General features: G+C 38.8%; 1 protein-coding gene across 1 annotated transcript in view; it reads left to right on the forward strand.

Moving 5' to 3' along the window:
• Positions 1–19,169, forward strand: part of snx17 (sorting nexin 17) — an 89,606-nt gene extending 70,437 nt beyond the window's left edge. The window contains exons 14-15 of the mRNA XM_080192691.1: positions 8,224–8,265; positions 11,585–19,169. Coding sequence (XP_080048817.1) covers positions 8,224–8,265; positions 11,585–11,704 — 162 coding nt within the window. The 3' untranslated portion in view covers positions 11,705–19,169. The remainder of the gene's footprint in view (positions 1–8,223; positions 8,266–11,584) is intronic.
• Positions 19,170–21,931: the final 2,762 nt, after the last annotated feature.

Here is a 21,931-nt window from a genome sequence, read left to right on the forward strand (position 1 = left end):
AGGACTTTGACAGCTGAAGGCACAGCCACTAGTGATGGAGCAATTAAAATCAAGGTTGCTCAAGTCTGAATTAGAGGAGGACAAATATCAAGGAGGCTGGAAGACGGAGAGGATGAATCCATAGAGGGGTTTGAAAACACGGGTGAGAATTTTAATGTTGAGGCTTTGCTTAACTGGGAGCCAATGTAGATCAAAGAGGATGAGGGTGGATGTGATGAATAGGATTTTGTACGAGTAAGGACACAGCAGCAGAATTTTTGAATGACATCAAGATTACAGTGGGGAGAAGCAGGAGACCATGTAAGAGCGAGTTAGAAGAAAGGTAACATTGTTTAGCGTGTTGTAAGAACGTGTTTTCATCTTGGAGCAGTTGTTAAAATGTGGAAATCTTCCGGATAGTATTATTGGCCATGACCTCGATTTTATACTTAATCCAGGTGATTTCTTTGAATTCAATTATTACTTTGAATGTATTACCAAGCAAGCCAGAATTTAGTTACAATGCTTTCACAACTACCTGAATTTTTGTAAAACACTGTACAGTGCATGGTGAGCTACCAATTCACCAGGCTGATGATATCCTTGTCCTTCAAAAGCTGGCTGAGCAACATGATCATCACACTTTATTCTGTAGCCCTCTAGTAGGCACCTGACCTCCTGTTAACCTCTGCTCACTCAACCCAGTCACTGCCTCCAGGTTATCTCCATCGCACTCCCATGGAGGGCTTCAACCTCAGCCAGGTGCACTGCCATGCTCTTGGGGTGGCCTATGTGGATATGGGTGGCAACATCCAGCAGCTAGTGAAGACACTAGATGCAGGTACTCGGGAATGCTGTTCAGGCCAGTGTGAGCCCTGCAGCAGATGTAACCCAATTTCCAAACTTGAAAAAAACTTCAATCAGATCCCAGCAAGCTGCTACTGCCAGACCACCACTGTTGCGCTAAGAGTGTTCTTTTTCTTTACAAGAGAGATTTCTGGCAGCTTGCTCAATATTCCTGGTCTATCACATGATCAAGTTGGAAATAAAAAAGGAGGGAGTGGCACTAACCATTGAAGAATCAATCCCAGCTGTGAGAAAGCAATGATTTACTAAATGAGTCAACAAACGAGGCTTTGTGGGTTGAGCTTAGAAATAAAAAGGGGGCAGTCTCACAACTATTAATATGCTCACACCCTCAAATAGTGAAAGAGAGTTAGAAAAACAAATACGTCGACAAATTTCTGCATTTAAGAACAAGAGGGCAATAACAATAGGAAACGTTAACTATCTCAATATCAACTGAGATTCAACCAATATAAGGACCGCTGAGGGAGAAAATTCATGCAAAAGGTCCAGGAAATATTGTTTCGACCAATTAGTGGCAATCCCAATGAGATGAAATTCTACACCTAGTCTTGGGAACGGAGGAGGGTAAGCATGTGAAGTGATAGTTGGCAGCCATATCAGGGATAGTGATCACAATGTTTGATTTAGCATTATCATGAAAAGGACAGATATAAAGCAGGAGTAAAAATTCTGAACTAGGAGTAGGAAAATTTTGCAGGAATGAGAAGGGACTTGTCTGAGGTGGACTAGACAGCACTGCTAGAGATTACATCAGCAGAAAGCACTAAAAAGTGAGATCCTACATCTCCAAAGTAGACATGTCCCCTTCAACAATAAGAATGGTACTGCCAAATCTATCCCCTATCTTGCCCCGGTTGTTCAGAGGAACATCAAACACAAAAAGAAAGCATACAATAGGCACAAAGAACTAAACACTGCAAATAGTCTACACAAATGTAAGAAGTGCGGAGACAAAAAAGGAAATGACAAAATCAGACGGCATGAGAGGACATGGAAAAAAGATTAGCAAGTAAGTTAAAAGAAAACCCAAAGATATTTTACCAATATATTAATGGTAAACAGTTACTTGAGGAAAAAGTTGGACCTGTCAGAGATGAAGATGGTAACGTGTGTAGATGCAGAGGATGTGGGAAGGGTTCTAAATAAATATTTTGTCTTCATGTTTACAAAGGAATGCTGATGCAGATGTAGTCCAGGAGGAATATTGTGAGATATTGGACAGATAAATCAGAGTGAAAGCACTCAAAGGGTTGGAATCCTTGAAAGTTGATGAGTTGTCAGGGCCAGATGGATTGTTTCTGAGATTGCTAAAGGTGGTTAGGGAGGGGATAGCAGATGCTGTAAGGATGATTTTCCAATCCTTGTTAGATACAGAGGTGATACCAGAGAACTAGAGAATTACAAACATGGGTTCCATTTGTTTAAAAGAAAATGACGAACAATTATTGGCTAGGTAGTCTTGCTTCAGTGGTGGGCAAATTAGAATCAATCCTGAGAGGACCAACTGAATGGAATAGTCAGAGATGGTCAGCATAAATTTTTAAGTTTGATTGAATTCTTTGAGGAATGACAAGGAAGTGATAACAATGCAGTGGATATTGTCTACATGGGTTTTAGCAAGGCATATGACAAGGTCCCACATTTCTTTTTTCATTTGTGGGACATGGGTGTTCTGGCTGGCCAGCATTTATTGCCCATTCCTAATTGCCCTTGAGAAGGTGCTGGTAGGCTGCCTTATTGAATCGCGATGTGGAGATGTCAACGTTGGACTGGTGCTGGAGCAGTGCTCTGAGAGCTAGTGGCTTTTGCTTCCAAATAAACCTGTTGGACTTTAATCTGGTGTTGTGAGACTTCTTACTTATTGAATCGCTGCAGTCCACGTTCTGTGGGTTGACCCACAATGCTGCTGGGGAGGGAATGCCAGGATTTTGATCCAGTGACTATGAAGGAACATTGAATATTTCCAAGTCAGGATGGTGAATGGCTTGGAGGGGATTTGCAGGTAGTGATGTTTCTATTTATCTGCTGCCCTTGTCCTTCTAGGTGGAAGTGGTCGTGGGTTTGGAAGATGCTGTCTAAGGATTTTTGGTGAATTGCTGCAGTGTATCTTGTAGTACACACTGCTGCTACTATGCGTCGGTGGTGGAGGGATTGAATGTTTATAGATGTGGCGCCAATGAAGCAGGCTGCTTTGTCCTGGATGATGTCAAGCTTCTTGAATAATGTTGGAACTGCATCCATCCAGGCAAGTGGGGAGTATTCCTGACTTGTGTCTTGTAGATGGTGGATAGGCTTTGCCGCAGTATTCCTAGCCTCTGACCTACTCTTGTAGCATTGTGTTTATGTGGTGAGTTCAGTTGAGTTTCTGGTTGATGTTAATCCCAAGGATGTTAACAGTGGGGGATTCCACGATGGGTTCCACCATTGAATGTCATGGGGAGGTGGTTAGAGTGTCTCTTATTGGTGATGGTCATTGCCTGGCATTTGTGTGGTGTGAATGTTACTTGCCACTTGTCAGCCCAAGCATGGATATTGTCCAGATCTTGTTGCATTTAAAAATACACTGCTTCAGTATCTGAGGAGTCACGAAAGGTGCTGAACATTGCGCAATCAACAGCGAACATCCCCACTTCTGACCTTATGGGAAGGGAAGGTCATTGATGAAGCAGCTGAAGATTGTTGGGTCTAGGACACTATCCTGTCCTGGAGCTGAGATGACTGCCCCTCCACGACCATCTTCCTATGTACCAGGTATGACTCCAACCAGCGGAGAGTTTGTCCCCTGATACTCATTGATTCCAGTTTTGCTAGGGCTCCTCGATGCCACACTCGGTCAAATGTGGCCTTGATGTCAAGGGCTGTCACACTCACCTCACCTCTTGAATTCAACTCTATTGTCCATGTTTGAACCAAGGCTGTAATGAGGTCAGGAGCTGAGTGACCCTGGCAAAACGCAAACTGGGCGTTGCTGAGCAGGTGCTGCTTGATAGCATTGTTGATGACCCCCCTCCATTACTTTATTGACAATCAAAAGTAGTCTGGGCGGTAATTGGCTAGGTTGGATTTGTCCTTTTTTAAGGACAGGACATACCTGGGCAATTGCCCACATTGTTGGGTAGATGCCAATGTTGTAATTATACTGGAAGAGCTTAGCTAGGCGAACGGCATGTTCTGGAGCACAAGCCTTCAGTACTATTACAGGAATATTATCAGGGCCCATTGCCTTTGCAGTATTCAGTGCCTCCAACCGTTTCTTGATATCACATTGGCTGGAGACTGGCGTCTGAGATGCTGGAGACCACTGGAGGAGGCTGAGATGGATCATCCACTTGGTACTTCTGGCTGAAGATTGTTGCAAATACCTCCGCCTTACCTTTTGCACATATGTGCTGGGCTCCTCCCTCATTTAAGATGGGGATATTTGTGGAGTCTCCTCATCCAATGAGTTTAATTGACCACCACCATTCACGACAGGATGTGGAAGGACTGCAGAGCTTAGATCTGATCCGTCGGTTGTGAGACCGCTTAGCTCTGTCTATTACTTGCTGTTGTTTTGCCATTTGGCATGCAAGTAGTCCTATTTAGTACTTTCACCAGGTTGACATTTTTAGGTATGCCTGATGTTGCTTCTGGCATGCCCTCCTGCACTCTCCATTGAACCGGGGTTGATCCCCAGGCTTGATGGTAGTGGTTGAGTGGGGGATATGCCAGGCCATGAGATTGCAGATTGTGCTGGAGTACAATTCCACTGCTGTTGATGGTCCATAGTGCCTCATGGATGTCCAGTCTTGAGTTGCTCAATCAGTTCGAAGTCTGTCCCATTTAGCACGGTGATAATGCCGCGTAACACGATGGAGGTTATTCTCAATGTGAAGATGGGACTTCGTCTCCGTGAGGACAATATGGTGATCATCTTACAGATACTAGCATGGACAGATGCGTCTGCAGCCGGCAGATTGGTAAGGATGAGGCCAAGTTTGTTATTTCCTCTTGGTTCCTTCACCCCTGCTGCAGACCCAGTCTAGCAGTTATATCCTTTAGGACCCAACCAACTCAATCAGTGCTGCTGCCAAGCCACTCTTGGTGGTGGACATTGAAATCCTCCACCCAGAGTACATTTTGCGCCCTTGCCACCTCAGTGCTTCGTCCAAATGTTGTTCAACAGCCAAAGGAGGACAGGACGTGGTAACCAGTAAGAGATTTCCTTGCCCATGTTTAACCTGACTTTGTGGGGTCGATGTTAAGGACTCCCAGGGCAACTCCTTCCCGACTAGAAAATCCCAGCAGGTGTGGCAGCATCTGTAAGGAGTGTAAAGAGCTGACAATGACCCTTTGTCAAAGCTTCATTAAGAAATCCTTTATGAAGAGATGGCTTTAGTCAAATCTAGAAGTAACGAAGGCATGAATGAGGATTTTGGCAGCAGTTGAGTTGAAATGGGACAGCCAATATTAGAACTAAAAATGGATAGCCTTAATGATGGCAAGTATGTAGCCAGAAGCACATCTTGAGGTCAAAGACAACATAGAGCTTGCGAGCAATCGATATATGAACCATTGCTAGGGAGAAAGAAGGTATCAATGACTCAGGGATATATTTTGCAGCTGGGGCCAAAGCTAATAGCTTCTGTCTTCCTTACATAGAGAAGCTTCTGCTCCTACAGTATTGAATATAAAAATAACCAGTTTATTAATTTAGTATGGAAGAATTAAGATATTGTCAGCATCTATATGAAAATTGTGTTGTGATTTTGGCTGATGTCATTGAGGGGCAGAAGAAATAGGGGCAGATATAGGTCATTTGGCCACTCTAGTTTGTTCCACCATTTGGTAAGATTGTGACTTGAATTCCACTTTCCTGCCTTAACATTTTGACTCTTTCGCGAATCAAGAGTCTGTCTAACTCTACCTTGGTTATATTCAATGACAGGGTTTCATCAATGCCCCCTGTGCAGCTGTAACATGACTTCCCTACTTTTAGACTCCACCCCCCCTTACAATAATGCCCAACATTCCTAATAACTTGCTGGACTTGCATGCTAACTTTTTGTGATTTGCATACAAGGACATTCACATCTCACTGTACCACATCATTCTGCAGTCTCTCTCCATTTAAATGGGTCTGTGTGCAGATCCACAAGAGGTGGGTGAGATCCTAAATGAATAGTTCTCATCAGTATTTACTGTTGAGAAAAGCATGAATGTTAGGGAACTTGGGGAAATAAATAGTGATGTCTTGAGGAGTGTACATATTACAGAGAAGGAGATGCTGGAAGTCTTAAAGTGCATCAAGGTAGATAAATCCCCAGGACCTGATGAAGTATATCCCAGGACATTGTGGGAGGCTAGGGAGGATATTGCGGGTCCCCTAGCTGAGATATTTGAATCATTGATTGTCACGAGTGAGATGCCTGAAGATTGGAGAATGGCAAATGTTGTGCCTTTGTTTAAAAAGAGCTGCAGAGAAAAGCCTGGGAAATACAGGCCAGTGAGCCTCACATCTGTGGTGAGTAAATTGTTGGAAGGTATTTTGAGAGACAGGATCTACAGGCATTTAGAGATGCAAGGACTGATTAGGAACAGTCACCATGGCTTTGAGAGTGGAAAATCACGTCTGACAAATTTACTTGAGTTTTTTTGATGTGGTAACCAAGAAGATAGATGTGGGCAGTGCAGCTGATGTTGTCTACATGGACTTTAGCAAGACTTCTGACAAGGTACCGCATGGTAGATTGTTGCATAAAGTTAAATCTCTCGGGATCCAGGGTGAGGTATCAAAATGGATACAAAATTGGCTTCTTGACAGACACTAGCGGGTGGTTGTAGAGAGTTGTTTTTCAAACGGGAGGCCTGTGACGAGCAGTGTGTCTCAGGGATCAGTGCTGGGCCCTCTGCTATTTGTCATTTATATTAATGATTTGGATGAGAATATATGGGGCATTGTTAGTAAGTTTGCAGATGACACCAAGATTGGTGGCATAGTGGATAGTGAAGAAAGTTATCTCCAATTGCAATGGGATCTTGCTCAATTGGGCTGATGAATGGCAGTGGAATTTAATTTAGACAATTGCGAGATGATGCATTTTGGTAGATTGAACCAAGGCAGGACTTAATTAATGTTAGGGTGTTGGCAAGAATTACGGAACAAAGATCTAGGGATACATGTTCATAGTTCCTTGAAACTGGAATCGCAGGTGGACATAGTGGCGAAGAAGGCATTTGGCATGCTTGGTTTTATTGGTCAGAACTTTGAATACAGGAGTTGGGACATCTTGTTGAGGTTGTACAAGACATTGGTAAGGCCACACTTGGAATACTGTGTACAGTTCTGGTTACCCTATTATAGAAAGGATATTACTAAACTAGAAAGAGTGCAGAAAAAATTTACTAGAATGCTACCGCGACTTGATGGATTGAGTTATAAGGAGAGGCTGAATAGACTGGGACTTTTTTCTCTGGAGTGTAGGAGGCTGAGGGGGTGACCTTATAGAGGCCTATAAAATAATGAGGGGCATAAGCAAGGTAGATAGTCAGTATCTTTTCCCAAAGGTAGGTGAGTCTAGAGGGCATAAGTTTAAAATGAGAGGGGAGAGATACAAAAGTGTCCAGAGGGGCATTTTTTTCACAGGTTGGTGAGTGTCTGGAACAAGCTGTCAGAGGTAGTGGTAGAGGCAGGTACAATTTTATCTTTTGAAAAGCATTTGGATAGTTACATGGGTATGATGGGTATAGAGGGATATGGGCCAAATTCGAGCAATTGAAATTAGCTTAGGGGTTTTTTTTAAAAAAAAGGGCGGCATGGACAAGTTGGGCTGAAGGCCTGTTTCCATGCTGTAAACCTCTATGACTCTATAAATGATATTCTGATTTTTTTAATTCATGTCAAGGTGGAGAACTAGTTTTCCCACATTTGCCAATTTTTTGCCAACTCACTGATTTCCTATATCCATTTGTAGACTTTGTACCTTCCTCACAGCTTGCTTTTCTACCTATCCTTGTATTGTCCACAAGTTTAGTTATAATACACTCAGTCCCTACATTCAAGTGAATATAGATTGTAAATTAAAAACAGAAAATGCTAAAAAAAACTCAGCAAGTCTGGCAGCGTTTGTGGAGAGAGTATGGCGCTCGTGTTTCGAGTCTTGATGACTCTTCATCAGAGCTGAAGACAAAAAAAAGGACAATTTGTGCTGTAAGGGTGAGGGTGGAGTGTAATTGATAAAGATGTAATTGTATGTCAGAAATAACTTTGCCTGGACATTTCTTATTTCCATGAAGTAAATTGTGAACTCAGTATTGCTGCACTTTGTTCAAAAATAAATGAATAGATGCAATACTTCAAATTCTCATGGCCTTAACAATTTTATGTTTCTCTAGGATTCTCCTGATTCAAACAGAGAACCTATTGTAAAGCTGTCAGTGAGTAAAACTATTCAAACTAATTTATAATTAGGAGTTTACACTGTTAACTTTTTTGTTGTTTTGGTTAAATCATGATCTGATACCTAAACAATTTTCTCAGATCTAAGTAATCACCTGTGTAGTTGCTGCATTCTGGAAAAGTGCATAGATTGTTATGAATTATTATTAACATGCATTTATTCTGTATGTAACTTGACTATAATGCAGGTGGTGAGTATCAAAAGAGCAAATCTATTGAGGTGCGGGTGTGATGGACCACATTTATTTCTGTTAAGTTTCAAACTGTAGATTTTCCTCCTCACCTGGTTGAGTAGGTTCTCAACAGAATCATTCCGTACTCTTCCACATTACATCTATTGAGAATATCACTGAAGGTGAAAAATCAGAAGCAAGTTAATGGATAATTTTTCCGCATTAATACCCATCAGTGTTGGGAAAACTACTAGAGACCATTGTCAAGGGCAAAATGTATTCTTGCTTGGAGAAGCACAAGTTAAGGAACTGATAAAATGGATTTATTAAAGGCAAATCATGCCTGACAGATCTGATTGTTATTTAGAGTAGCAGAGGTACTGTATAAATGTTGTCTATAGACTTGCAAAACAATTTAATTATCATGTTTTGTCTTTGTGAATTAAATTAACTTGCATACATAATTGTTAAAATATATCACTCACCTGATAAAGGGTCAAAGCTCCAAAAGCTCATGCTACCAAATAAACCTGTTGGACTTCAACTTGATGTCGAGACTACTTACTGTGTAATTGTCAAAGTGATAGGACCAGAATGTAATGGGGAATGAATGTTGCTGATTGGAGGAAATATGAAATGGGGTCCCATATAGGGTCAGTAATAGGACCATTGCTTTCATATTTATAATCAGCCTAGGCTGAGGAATTAAAAGTATACTTTCAAAGTTTATGGGTGATGCAAAACTTGGCAATGTAGTAAATAGTAGGCAAGATAGTAACTGGCAGATGCCATCTAATGTGGATGTGTGAAGTTCTTCACTTTTGGAAGAACAACACTGAAAGGCAGCATAATTTAAACTGTACAATTTTGTGGGATCCGGGGTCATTTTGACCTTTTGGAGTACGGAACTCTTTCAAGGTGATAAGGAAAACTGGTTAAGCAAGCATATGTAGCTTGGCTTTGTAAATAGGGATATTAAATACAGGAGTTATGCTAAACCTTGACAAAACACCAGTTAAACCTCAGCTGAAGTATTATGTACAATCTAGAATCTCAACTGAAACACAGGTCATGGTTTACAAGGCAGCAGTGATCCCCCAAAACTCTTCGATACTTCAGAGACTTGGATGACCTACAGCAGGCATCCCAAAGCACTGGGGAAATACTACCAGCCATGCTTGTGGAAGATCCTCCAAATCTGGTAGCAAGAGAAGTAGTGCAACAGCAGCATCCTCTCCCAAACAAGTTTGATCACTTTAAAACCAGCTGTTTATGAATACCTGACTCCTGAAGCAACTGCTGTACTCTGGACTTGGTTGTGGCAGGGGACTCCCAGGAGAACAGCAGAAATGCTTTAGGGATATCCTGAGTGTCTGTGAAGGAGTTCAAAAACTTCTGAGACCCTGGTTTGTGACTGACCAAAATGGAGGAGGCTTATTTGGGGAGGCACTAATTAAATAGAGAGACTTTGTGAATATGCAGAGAAGTTGAAGTATTGGATGGAGCACACAAATCTCCAAACAACTCATCGACTTAACCCTTCAAGTACTGTTGCTCCACATTTGGCAGCCTGCAGATTATATATTGAACTTAACAGCCACTTCTGAACCCGTTAAACTGCAGTGAAAGCAACCCATCCTTGATCTTCAGTAACTATATAAGAAGAAAATATATACAATTCTGGGCACCATTGTTCTGAAAGGATATCAAGCCACAGAAGGATACAGATATGATTTGCTGGGATGAAGTGATTTAAGAAGCTAGGGTTTTTCTCAGAATAAAGAAAGGTATGGAACCTTAACAGATTCAAAATTCAGCAGTTTTGATAGAACAAGCAGGGTGAAACTGTTCGATCTGGTGAGTGAGTTGGTTACTGGAGGTCACAGATTTGATGTATTTGATGAAAGAGAAATATGATTTTTTTCACAAAGGTTTGTTAAAATCTTGTTACGGTGCATGAAAGTAAGTTTAGGTGAGTGAGTAAAATTTGGCAAATGGTGTATAATATGGAAAAAATTTGAACTTGTCCAATTTGGCAGGAAGAATAGAAAAGCAATATGTTACTTAAATGGAGAGACATTGCAGACCTCAGTTGTTGAGGGATCTGGATGGTCCTGGTATATGAATCACAAAACATTATGCAATTATTGCAAGTGATGAGGAAGGCAAATGGAATGTTGCCATTTATTGCAAGGGGAATGGGATATAAAATTAAGAAAGTTTTGCACAGTATGTAGGTGAGAACTGTACAAAGTGTACAGTTTTGGTCTCTTTATTTAAGAATATAATTGCATTAGAAACAATGGGATGAAGAGGTTATCTTATGAGGAAAGGTTGAGCCTGTATCCATTGGAGTTTAGAAGAATGAGAAGCAACCTTCTGAGGGAATTTGACAAGGTGGGTTATGGGACAGAGACTCAGAATTAGGGGACACAGTTTAAAAATGAGGACTCTTCTATTTAAAATGGAGATGAGAATTTGTTTTCTCTGGGGGTTGTTAATCTTTAGAATTATCTTCCCAGAGAGCTGTGAAGCAGGATTATTGAATATTTTTAAGATTAAGTTAGATCAGCCTTAATGTACTATCTTAAAGAGTCATAGAATCCAATTCCTTAGGAACTTTAAAAAGGCAATTGAACATGTACAAATACCCAAGGATCAGTTTGCGGATTTATGGACAAAGCTGAGACGTGTAATTAAATTGGATAGTCTTTCAAAGAGCCAGCGTGGGTATGAGCCTAAAGTTCCCCATTGCTTTCTTCATGGCAACACTCTTCAGCCAATCAGTATCCCTTTCCTCATGGTATAAATTGTTGTGATCGTTTGAAATTTGGCATTCTTAAGTCTGACCTGAATAGTGCAAGATGAATAACTTCAACATGCTTCTCCTTTCAGCAATATTCAAGTTCTCTATTACAAAGATGACAAAATGCTGTGTGAATCCATTACACACTCGTTCCTCTAATAATTAACCATTTGGTTCATTCAATTTGCCAACATTTCAATATTAGCTTCTGCAGGCATAAAATATTTTAATAGTATTGAATATTTTTAACTGATGTTTGTTAACTAAATCAGTTTATTCACTGCGTTCATATGCTTACCATCTATTGTCATCTTGCAGAGTAAGCTCTCTTCCGTTAGCATCCGAGGAATCGGCACATCTAATTCCTCCAATGATATCAGTGCTAATGACTTCCATGGTAACTATGCCTTTGAGGGAATCGGTGATGATGATTTGTGAAGTTTTGTCAGATGAACCGTTCTAGTGACTGCCTGGAGCAAAGCCGAAATCTTGCACTTGCATCTGATCAGTTTGCACAGAATCTAACTAAAAGGATTGAACCATGACTGCTGTTCAGAAGGTGTCCTCATGAATTGCGACACGAAGTAGCAACAAGGTTAAAGAGTCATGACCTTTTGTTTATGATCATGATTAACACCAAATTATCGTTTACTAGAGTATTTTGCACAATGATTCAAATTTCTTTTGAAAATGCGTAAGATCCACTTATGTTTACACAAAGTATCAATTAATTTTAACAGTATTTCTAAATAATAAATGAAAACTGTAGTGCAGGATGGAGCTAGTTGTAATATCTTGTACCTAAAATGAATTGTAACCTAAAATGAATGGTGAGACTAACTTGTTTACAGAATTACAACAGTGGCTTCGCAAAATACCTTGTTGCCAAACCAGGGCACCTGGCTAGCATAGAAACTAAAGATTTTCTTTGGCTGTAAAGCACCATATTGGCAACTTAAATGTAATCCAAATTGCAGAGAAAAGCTTAGCCTGCTTCCATTGGTGGTCATTGTGTGGTAAGATTGCTACACATTGGTTCTCAAATATCGTCTTGTAATTTCAATGCAAGATCAAAATGGCTTTGTTAGCTCTTCGTTGCAATATTTCTATGTTATGCTGATGGCTTATGGCCTGGTGTCATATCAGATTTCCATATGTATAAACTCATTAAATGTTTATCTACGCAATAATACATCTACAATTCCACTTTAGTAACCTGACATTAGACTTGCACCAGTCAAATCTATTCAGTTACTTTGATTTAATTTTGGTCCTCAGTCTCTACTTCCACTACAAAACATTGGAAATTGAACTTAAGTAACTGTCTCACTCATTGAGTAGGCCATGAAATGTTGATCCTATATCTTTTTAAGAAGGGTTGAAACATTTTAACCTTCTTATTGGTACACGTTTGCATGTCAATATGCTTTCCCTTATGGTGTCTCTAATTTAGTTCTGTTTATACAATATCTGCATCTTCAGAGCAAGGTACATGGAAAACCAAAGCAATTCAGTAGCAATTTTAACCAGAACTGTTATAACTCAATAATGCTGATCAAATATTATTCAGAGTAATGCAGTAGGCAGGGTGGTTAGATTCTACTGAAGCCCTCAGCATTGTACTGTTGGCCAGTGAAAAATCTAAAGGGGTCGCACTTGTTTATTTATCCCTTAATTAATATTTGGAACCATAGTACCAAACTGAACAAATTTTGATTTTGCCATACTTTGTGAATTATTTGGTCTGTGCTTGTAGATTATTAATGATGTGGAGTCAGTTGTGAAGTATCTTTTAAATGAAACACCATTGTGTTCTAACGTGTACATTTACAGTCGTGAAAATAATGTTGAGATCACTACCCAGTAACACAACCTGTTTATGCTGTTGTGTTTTAAGTTATAACCTATGTATGCATAGGTACTGGAGGGTAGATTCTTGGCTACCTAATATTGACAATAACATGATACATACAAGTATGATTCTGTTGGGCAAGTTAATTGAAGAGTCAGTTCATTTTATTGTTCCTAAAATTGTTTCACTTTTTACCAAGGTGCAGCATCTATTGAGAATGTCTTCAATAGTTCAGCTGTTGACCACCCTAACAGTCATTGGCTGTCCAGCAGTCTGAGAAAAATAAAATACATATGCTTTGAAAACCTCAGAGTCTTCTGTTAGTTAAACAGCTTCATGCTGTCTCATTCTGTCATACTAGCACTCTGGTAATGGCACCATACTTCAGTGATATCAGTCATAATAAATATTAGACCACATCTTTTGAAAATACTACTTCCCTACTCCTAAAACAACTAAATACAATATGTAATATTGGTGCCAAAATTTTTGATGCCTTTTGTTTTAACTGTTCTTTAGGATCAGAAGCCATTTTAAGTAGCCCAAAGAAAGATAATTGAAGCTTATACAACCATATTCACTAACCTTCTGTTGCCTTGAGTCTTTGATTAAGTTAGATCAGTAAAATTTTGATTAATTTTCAACAGACAAAATAAATCTGGTCAAAAACAGAAAAGGGCTGGAAAATCTCAGTAGGTCTGACAGCATCTGTGGAGAGAGAATAGAGCCAGTGTTTTGAAACATTGGTTCCATTCTCTGTCCACAGATGCAATCAGACCTGCTGAGATCTTCCAGCCTTTTCTGCTTTTGTTTCAGATTCCAACTCTTACAGTATTTTGCCTTTAATTTAACATGAATCGGGTGTTGTTCTGCTACCTCTATGGTGTCCAGAAATCATGATTGCAGTATTCATCTCCATTAATGCAGGGTAAAGGAGTAGCTGTGAATTGTATATCTTAATAGAAGAAAAAACAAAATACAGAACATTAAGAAAAATTAAAACTCAAAACTGGAACACTAAATATATTATCAAACGTAAAAATTGTTGCAATGTGGAACTTATTGTGACATCACTGTGCATATGTTAATTTGCATTACAGACATTTCCAATTTTTTTTCCAGGACAGGGTTTTAATGTAGTAGTTTTGACAATTTTGAAGGGAGGAGCAAGACTCCTTTTCTAGAACGTGACACACAGTCATGCTAAATGTGTCTAATTACAGGTGGTGATTGAGCAGTTGAGACCTGTTTAGGGCACACCATGGTCAGAATTGTGCTCAGTAGTTTTAAGAAAATTGACACGATTGTCTTTTTTTTATTGATTATTATCTTCCATAAGTCGCTATTTTCAGAGCACAGTAAAATATCTGAACCTATTATCTATGCAGTCAGTGATATTTCTAGAAAAGAATGTCATTAATTAAATCCTGCTTCCAATGAAGTGTTATAGTTCTTGCATTAGTTTCCTATTTTATATATCTGCGTTAGTGCTTGACACTCTGCAGAGCTAAATGCAATGTAAAATAGAATTGCTGGATAATAAAGAGAAGGCACTTATCAAAGACTTTCAATCTTGCAATCCGATCAGACAAAATAATCATAAAATGGACTTAGAATAGATTCACTTTTTGAGAGAGGAGGGCTTTAACATTTTTCTTTTGCAAGTTGTAGAGTTCAGACCTTCAAACTACTTTTAAATGTTTTTTAAAGTCACTTTAGCTTGATACTTGGCTTAAAATTTGCACATTTCTGGATATATTTTATGACTGCCAACTCAGTGAACCAGTTTGTAGGAATAGCCAGGGCTTGGGCTCAAATAAGTTTAGTAATAGTTGTATCCCAGTTGTTTGTATGATTTGAAATGTTCTGTCAAATATTGGAAGTGCCAAAAATAGAGAAAAAGTCAAGTCTTACTTAACTAGACAGGATAACTCTCAAATGTGGAACTTTTGACTTTCATCTAAACTGAAGGCATACTAAAATAAAAGTATGGATGTTATAAATTAAAAATACTGAAGTGCAACTCAAGTATAAAAGCCCCATAATGCAGAAGGAGGCTATTCGGCCTATTGAGTCTGCATTCACCGCAATCCCACCCAAGCCATATTCCTGTAACCCCACTTATTTACCCTGCTAATCATCCTGACAATAGGGTCAATTTTGCATGGCCAGTCAACCTAACCTGCACATCTTTGGACTGTGGGAAGAAACTGGAGCGTCCCGAGGATACCCACACAGACACGAGGCAAATGTGCAAACTCCACACAGTGCCCCAGGCTGTAATTGAACCTGGGTCCCTGGTGCTGTGAGGCAGCAGTGCTAACCACCATGCCGCCCATTGTACTCATTGTTCATTGCATCTCCAGACCATTATAATTGCAAAACTTTTTGCACATACATTGCAATTGCTCCTGTTGGAAGCTTATATGTACGTTGGTCCTGCAACACACAAGGTTGCTCTTTCCCATTGTTTTGACATTTCCAAATGTATTCATTCTGTAAAGGAGATGTAATTAAATTTTCATGTAGGCATTGGCTCCATAATTTAAGTGTTTTCCAATGACTACTGAAATAATTTGAGCACCTTGTAAAATATACTAAAAATGAGGCATCCATTGATCATTATCCTAACTGGATTTGCTTTTTCACCCTAAAATGGCTTTAATTTTGTTTTGCATGACTTCATATGTGTACAGTGACTACCTGAGCTCTTGCCTGACAATTCCATGGCAAAGGGTTTTACTGATCCAGTTTTAATCAAATTAAAACATATATTTTGGGTTTATGGAGCACGGAGAAAGGAAAACATATGAAGAACAGGAATATCTCAATTTTTATAATGAAATATAACTGACATATTAATCAAAATTGCTGATTTCACGAAAGAAAACTGAAATGGCAGTCTGCTATAAAAATTTCTGATGATAATAGTGCTACTTGTATCTAAAAGTTTCCACAAAAATGTACTTGATGCTGTTCTATTTCCAAATTTCTCCCTTAGCACCATTAGCACAAAAAAGACCGCTAATAGTGTATCTTTATAGGAGCTCAATCCTTTGAGATGGGTGTATAATATAAATGTAATTGGGTAGATAGAATGGGGTGGGATTGCAACCGCTCACATTCTTCCAAGAACTAGTGCCATACCAGCAGATAATGTTCCCCTCTGTTAGGGGAAACATATTGGGTTGAACTTGCATGGGCTTTCTACCTTTAATCAGAGGAATAGCTGTAGTAACCCTGACAAAAGACATGGTTTCTTTGGTTCTTCCAAATTGCAGTGGACAAGTGGAAGAACCCATTTAGCAATTTACAACCATAGTTTTTTTTTGCTCATGTCTGATACAGAAAATACGACCACTGGTGCAGAGATTAACTTTCTGACATTTACGAGAAATTCGTAAAGAAGTACAATTTTATGGGTCATACGCTGTTTCTAGCCATCTGCCATCTGGACGATGATCCAAATTTATCAAAATCTAGAGATCCTTCCTATTTAAGTTTTGAAAAATGCAAATGTTTTTTCCCTTTAAAAAGAGTTGTGGCCAAGTGTTCAATGTAGCTGCCTGCTTCCATTTTTTTTGAAAACTGGGGTATTGGTTGTTTAAGCAAACCAATTATGGCTTATATTTGTCAGTCTTCCTTATCACAATTATTAATATTAATGATCTAGTATTTAGAAATTTAGCAGAAGTAATGCCTTATATAACCTGCTGGTCCTAAATCTGCAAGTGCTGCATGTAGGATTCCTACATGAAAGGCCCAGGACTTTTGATGCTGCATTTATAATCTATAGGGACTAAATTCTGGGTGATCTGATTGTATTGATGCACCACAGAGGTGCAAATAAGCATTCCAGTTTAGTTATAGAATTTAATCTGTTTGTGTAAAATAAAGTATTTTCTATGGTTATTCTTAGCATATATATGTGGGAGGGCATAGGCAATCAAACTGTACTTAAATGTAGACTTGTATCCGTGCTTATAATAATGTTGGAAATTATTTTGCAAAATAAGGCTTAATGCATTCAGACTTGAATTTCTTTTATTCATTTAGATGAAATATTTACAATTATTTAGTGCAATTAGATATGCGCTAATAGACTTCTGATGGACCTTGCAGCTAAGGGCATGGTTGCTCGGAGATACTTTGGAATGTCCCTTTTAATAGTCTGCATTTTGAAGCATTTGTTTTAAATTGCAATCCATAGCATAAGCTAACTATTTTTGTACTTTCAAATGTCTATAGAAGTTCTCAATCTCCATAAATACAGGAAAGATTTGGTGAAATCAAATACATTGTTTATGAATAGAAATACAGGATCAGAATGGCACCTTAAGTCAATCTGCTTGCCTGTGAAGTCTGATCTGCAACAGTCTGCGTGATTCTACTACCATTTGGATATCCTATTTTAATATTTTCCACAATTTTTGGGAGACAGATTTTGTTTTGAAAATACTTTTTTCAAAGGACTATGTATGAATTCATTAAGAAATGTCTTCTACAGTTTAATGATACAACTTATGCTTAGAGCAATCAATAAATGAAAGGCTAATTATTTTGAGCCTTTTCATTAAAAAGCATCTGAATTCATTGCTTCATAACTCAAACAGTGATGGAAATTAAATACTAACAAGTTCTCCTGTCTGCTTTGGTGTCTTACACCTGCAACATCACATGCTTGTTAGAAATTTTTTTCAGGAAAATAAAATGGAATGGACCTTATTATTTTTCAGAACTGGAACTTGATGCTTGCTCAGCTTTTTAATCCAGGATACTTTGTTCATAAAGCAACTAATGATGCTATGCACCAAATCTAATTTAACTAAATATTGTTTCAATAGGAGTAGTGTAGCATATAAGCATTACTCATGCAAGGTGTTGAAGACGCTCTTTTCCAAACTAAGCTGCTTTCATTTTTAGACCATGGGAAGTTCATAATTAACGCGTTTATACTTTAAAAGTCTGTCCTTTTTTAGTTACTCATTGATATTTTGGTGTGATGTTTCAAAACATACTGATAAAATTACTGTGGATGTAACGTAGGCATCAATTGTCCGATTATGAAAATACTCCAAGAATTACATTTTATTTGCAGTTTAAAATGTAATTACTTGTGAAACCCTTTCACCAGAATGTTTGTATGCCTATATGATCAAGTTTCAATTGTCAAGGTGCATATCCCTTAAAGGGGAGAGTGTGAATAAAGCTGCAAATCTTGCCTGCCATATTATGAGCTTTATCCAGGAAACCTTTTATTGTATCATTTTCCTGTTACAGATATAATTCCGATTCAAATACCATCCTTTCTGTTGCAACTTTATTTTGTGGGGATGGGGTGCACCTTGTTGTCAACTCTTCATTCTGGCTAATTTAACAGCACTAGATGGATGCAAAAGAAACCTCTGAGCAAAACAAGAGTCCATATCCAAAGAGTTACAGGTATTAGATATCTTCACGCAGGTTGCATAAAATGGTTGCAGTAACTGGCTTTTTTAACTTAGTGATAACTGGGATGGATACATCTCTTAAAGCATTCTAATTTCTTGCTATAAGAACTGGTATGGCCATATTGGCATTTGATCAACCTGAAGTCGACTGAATTTTTATAACTCATATGAATTTAGGTATTCAAAAGTTTTATGATTAATGCATAACCTACATATGGATTTCTACACTCGATGTTTTCAGCATATTAAGGGTTGAACAATTTCCTTTTGTGCTTGCCATTTCTATTTCTCATCTGATGCAATTGTAAAAGGTTGTATACTTTTGATCATGTGTTGCAATAAATGGTATTGCACTACTTGCTTTGTCTAGCCATAATGCTGTAAGGCTGACCTTGTTGCATAAAAGTTGTGATTATCTAATCCTCCGTATCCAATAAATGCTAATGCACCTTAATGTAACACTAATTGCCTAGTTATGTATTATAGCTTGTTTTCCTGTATGTATCTATACCAGCAGATGTCTCAAGAATAAGCAGACTTAAATTTGTATTAAAAAGCTTGAATTGTGTAATATGCAAATAAAAATATTTTCATAATGTGATTTTATTTTTGTGCATTCTTTAAGAGTAATTGACTTTGACCAGAATAACAGATCTTTTCTTGAAATATATTCGCAGAACAAAAGCTTTATTTTACAGTGCATATGTTCCCATTCCTCTTTTGTTATGTGAAGTGTCACATTTGTGATGAATATCTTGGTTATAAATACAACCAGTAAATGCTGGAAACATTCCAGGCTAGGGGTGTAGAAAGAATGAAAGTCAAGTTTGTTGTCGATCCCAACTTAATATGAAAAGATGAACAGCATTTTAAAAGAAGAAAACCAAGAGAAATAAAATGATGGAAAATAGTGTTAGCACTTAGCAGATTTGACAGCATTTGTGGGGAGTGCAGCAGTATTGTTTCAGGTCTGTGACTTTCATCAGATCAGAAGTGCGAAAAGTTGAGAAGGTAGTAAATTTTGAACAAGTGAAAGTGCGTTTGTAGGGGAGGAGAGAAAGAACAAGAGAAATTCAGAGATAGGCTGGAGGACCCAGATAGATGGCAAAAGGTTTAATGATACAATGCTAAAATCCCTTCCATGCATATCAAGTCTGCTCCAGCACTCCTACGTACCTTAGCCAGGCCATCTATCCCCGTAACACCACACACTTACTATCTAATCTATACATCTTGACACAAAGAGGCAATTTATCATGGGCAATCTACTTAACCTGCATATCTTTGGACTGTAGGAGGAAACCAGAGCACCTGGAGGAAACCCATGCAGACATGCGGTGAAAGTACAAACTCCACGCTGTCACCCAAGGCTAGAATTGAACATGGCTTCCTGACGCTGTGCGGCAACAATGCCAACCACTGTGCCACCATGCTGCTCTGTTAGTTTCTCTTGTCAGTCTCCATCCTCATCACATTGAAATTGGTATCATTCCAAGTTCAGTATTTGGTGTGCTCTGCTCCATTATTAAATCTTCTAATGTGATGATCACTAACCCGAACGTTCCACAGATACTTGTGTCACCTCATTTCCCAGGATCAGATCCAGCAGTGCCACCTTTCTAGTTGGGTTAAGAGCATACTTGTCAATGAAGCTGTCCGTATCCTTTTAACATGATCACAATTTAATATTTGAGTAAAATCCCTCACCACTCCTTGGTTGTTGCATGTTTGTGATCTCCTTGTAGTCCTTCATCTGATGCTATGGCACTGCTTTCTTTAGTACTGTCCAATGTATTAATTTAATGCATCTTATTCTTTTCTGCTTGTGTCCAATTCCCTGCCAGTTTGTTTAAACCATCCCCAACCACAGTAGTGAACCTCCCTATGAAGACATTGGTCCCAGTGCTGCTGAACTGCAACCCATGTCTTTTGTGTAGGTGCCTCTTCTGTCCAAGAACTGGTCCAAATGACCCAAGAACTTGAAATATGGCAGCTATGTAGTGATCCTCCCTATTTTCGCCAGCTTGATTCTGGTTTAGCTCTTAGCGCTGAGGTTACCTTTTGAGGTTTCTTTTTAAATTTCCTAGTTCATGATAATCTGAACTGAAGGATGTTTAGTGCCTGCCTTTTTTATTTTGGTGCCAATGTGTACCACAACTTCTGGCTTGCTCCACTCTGCAGAATGTGCTGCACTCCTTAAACTGGCACCAGGGAGGCAGCACACCATGTAGGACATTCAAACTTACAGAATTGCCTGTCCCCCCAACAATGGAATGTTGTACTATCTTTCTACTCTTTGCTGTTCCATCCTGTACAGTCCCTTGCCCACTAGTCCCTTGCCATTGTCTGAGATGCACACCTTCAGGATTTCCAGTCACTGCTACTCTGACTGTTTCAGAATAGTGTATACAACAAAGATCCTGTACTTCCTACGTCTTCTTACTCTTTGACCCCTCCCTACTTGTGGCAGTAGCTAACTTCTGGAATATATGATTGGGCCCTGCAGTGTCTCCCATTTACATGAAATCTTTAGTTTACGTTGGAGACGCTCCTTATATTGATCACCCAAGGCACATGATGCCCATCCACAAAGTGAAAAAGAAATGTGTTCCCAGTTAGTACCCTGACCCCTGAATAAAACTATTAATTTTAATGAGTACTTCAACTTTTGTGTTAATTCATTAATTTCCAAATTCCTAATTAGGTGACAGAGAAAAAAGACCGATTTTACTTTTTTGTCACTTATCTAAGTCAAGGCATTTGCTCATCAAATAAATGGGCTTTTATAGCATTTTTAAAATATCCTCTGCATATATTGTTTTTGTTACAGATCCTTAATGTAGCAACTTTGGACCCTAGGAAGGAAGTATTGCTGTGGTACAAATCTAAATTTGTCCTCATATGTTATGTATATTTATATCTGTGTGGGAAAGTTATATGGCAGCTCTTTGCTTCACCATGCCTTCCCCCTTCATTTAAGAACAATCAGAAATACCTGGAGATGACCGGTATGGAAGTGGTTCCCATACAATTTCTGCCTGATGTGTCTGATAGTGGTATTTCTGTTCCCATGCAACTCCAATGGAAAATCTATTTTCTTTGTGGTTTATTGTCAGAGTTCAGACAATACAAAAGTGCTCAGTTTCTTTTTACACATCTTTTCTGTAATGGCAGACATAAATTTTGCGTAATTACCTTTTGCTTTTTTTTAGATATTTAACTGTTGTCTTACCCTCCTACAGCTACCTTCGTTGAACTCTAGCTCCTCTTTCCTCATAATTTGGGATTCAGGCATAGGAGTTCGACCAAAAGTTAAGGAAAGAAAACCTGCAATTCGCATTGTACCTTGGGGTGTTCAGCACT

The sequence above is a fragment of the Carcharhinus amblyrhynchos genome, chromosome 7, assembly GCF_965287045.1.
Source record: "Carcharhinus amblyrhynchos chromosome 7, sCarAmb.v2.hapA, whole genome shotgun sequence".
In the NCBI taxonomy this organism is placed as follows: domain Eukaryota; kingdom Metazoa; phylum Chordata; class Chondrichthyes; order Carcharhiniformes; family Carcharhinidae; genus Carcharhinus; species Carcharhinus amblyrhynchos.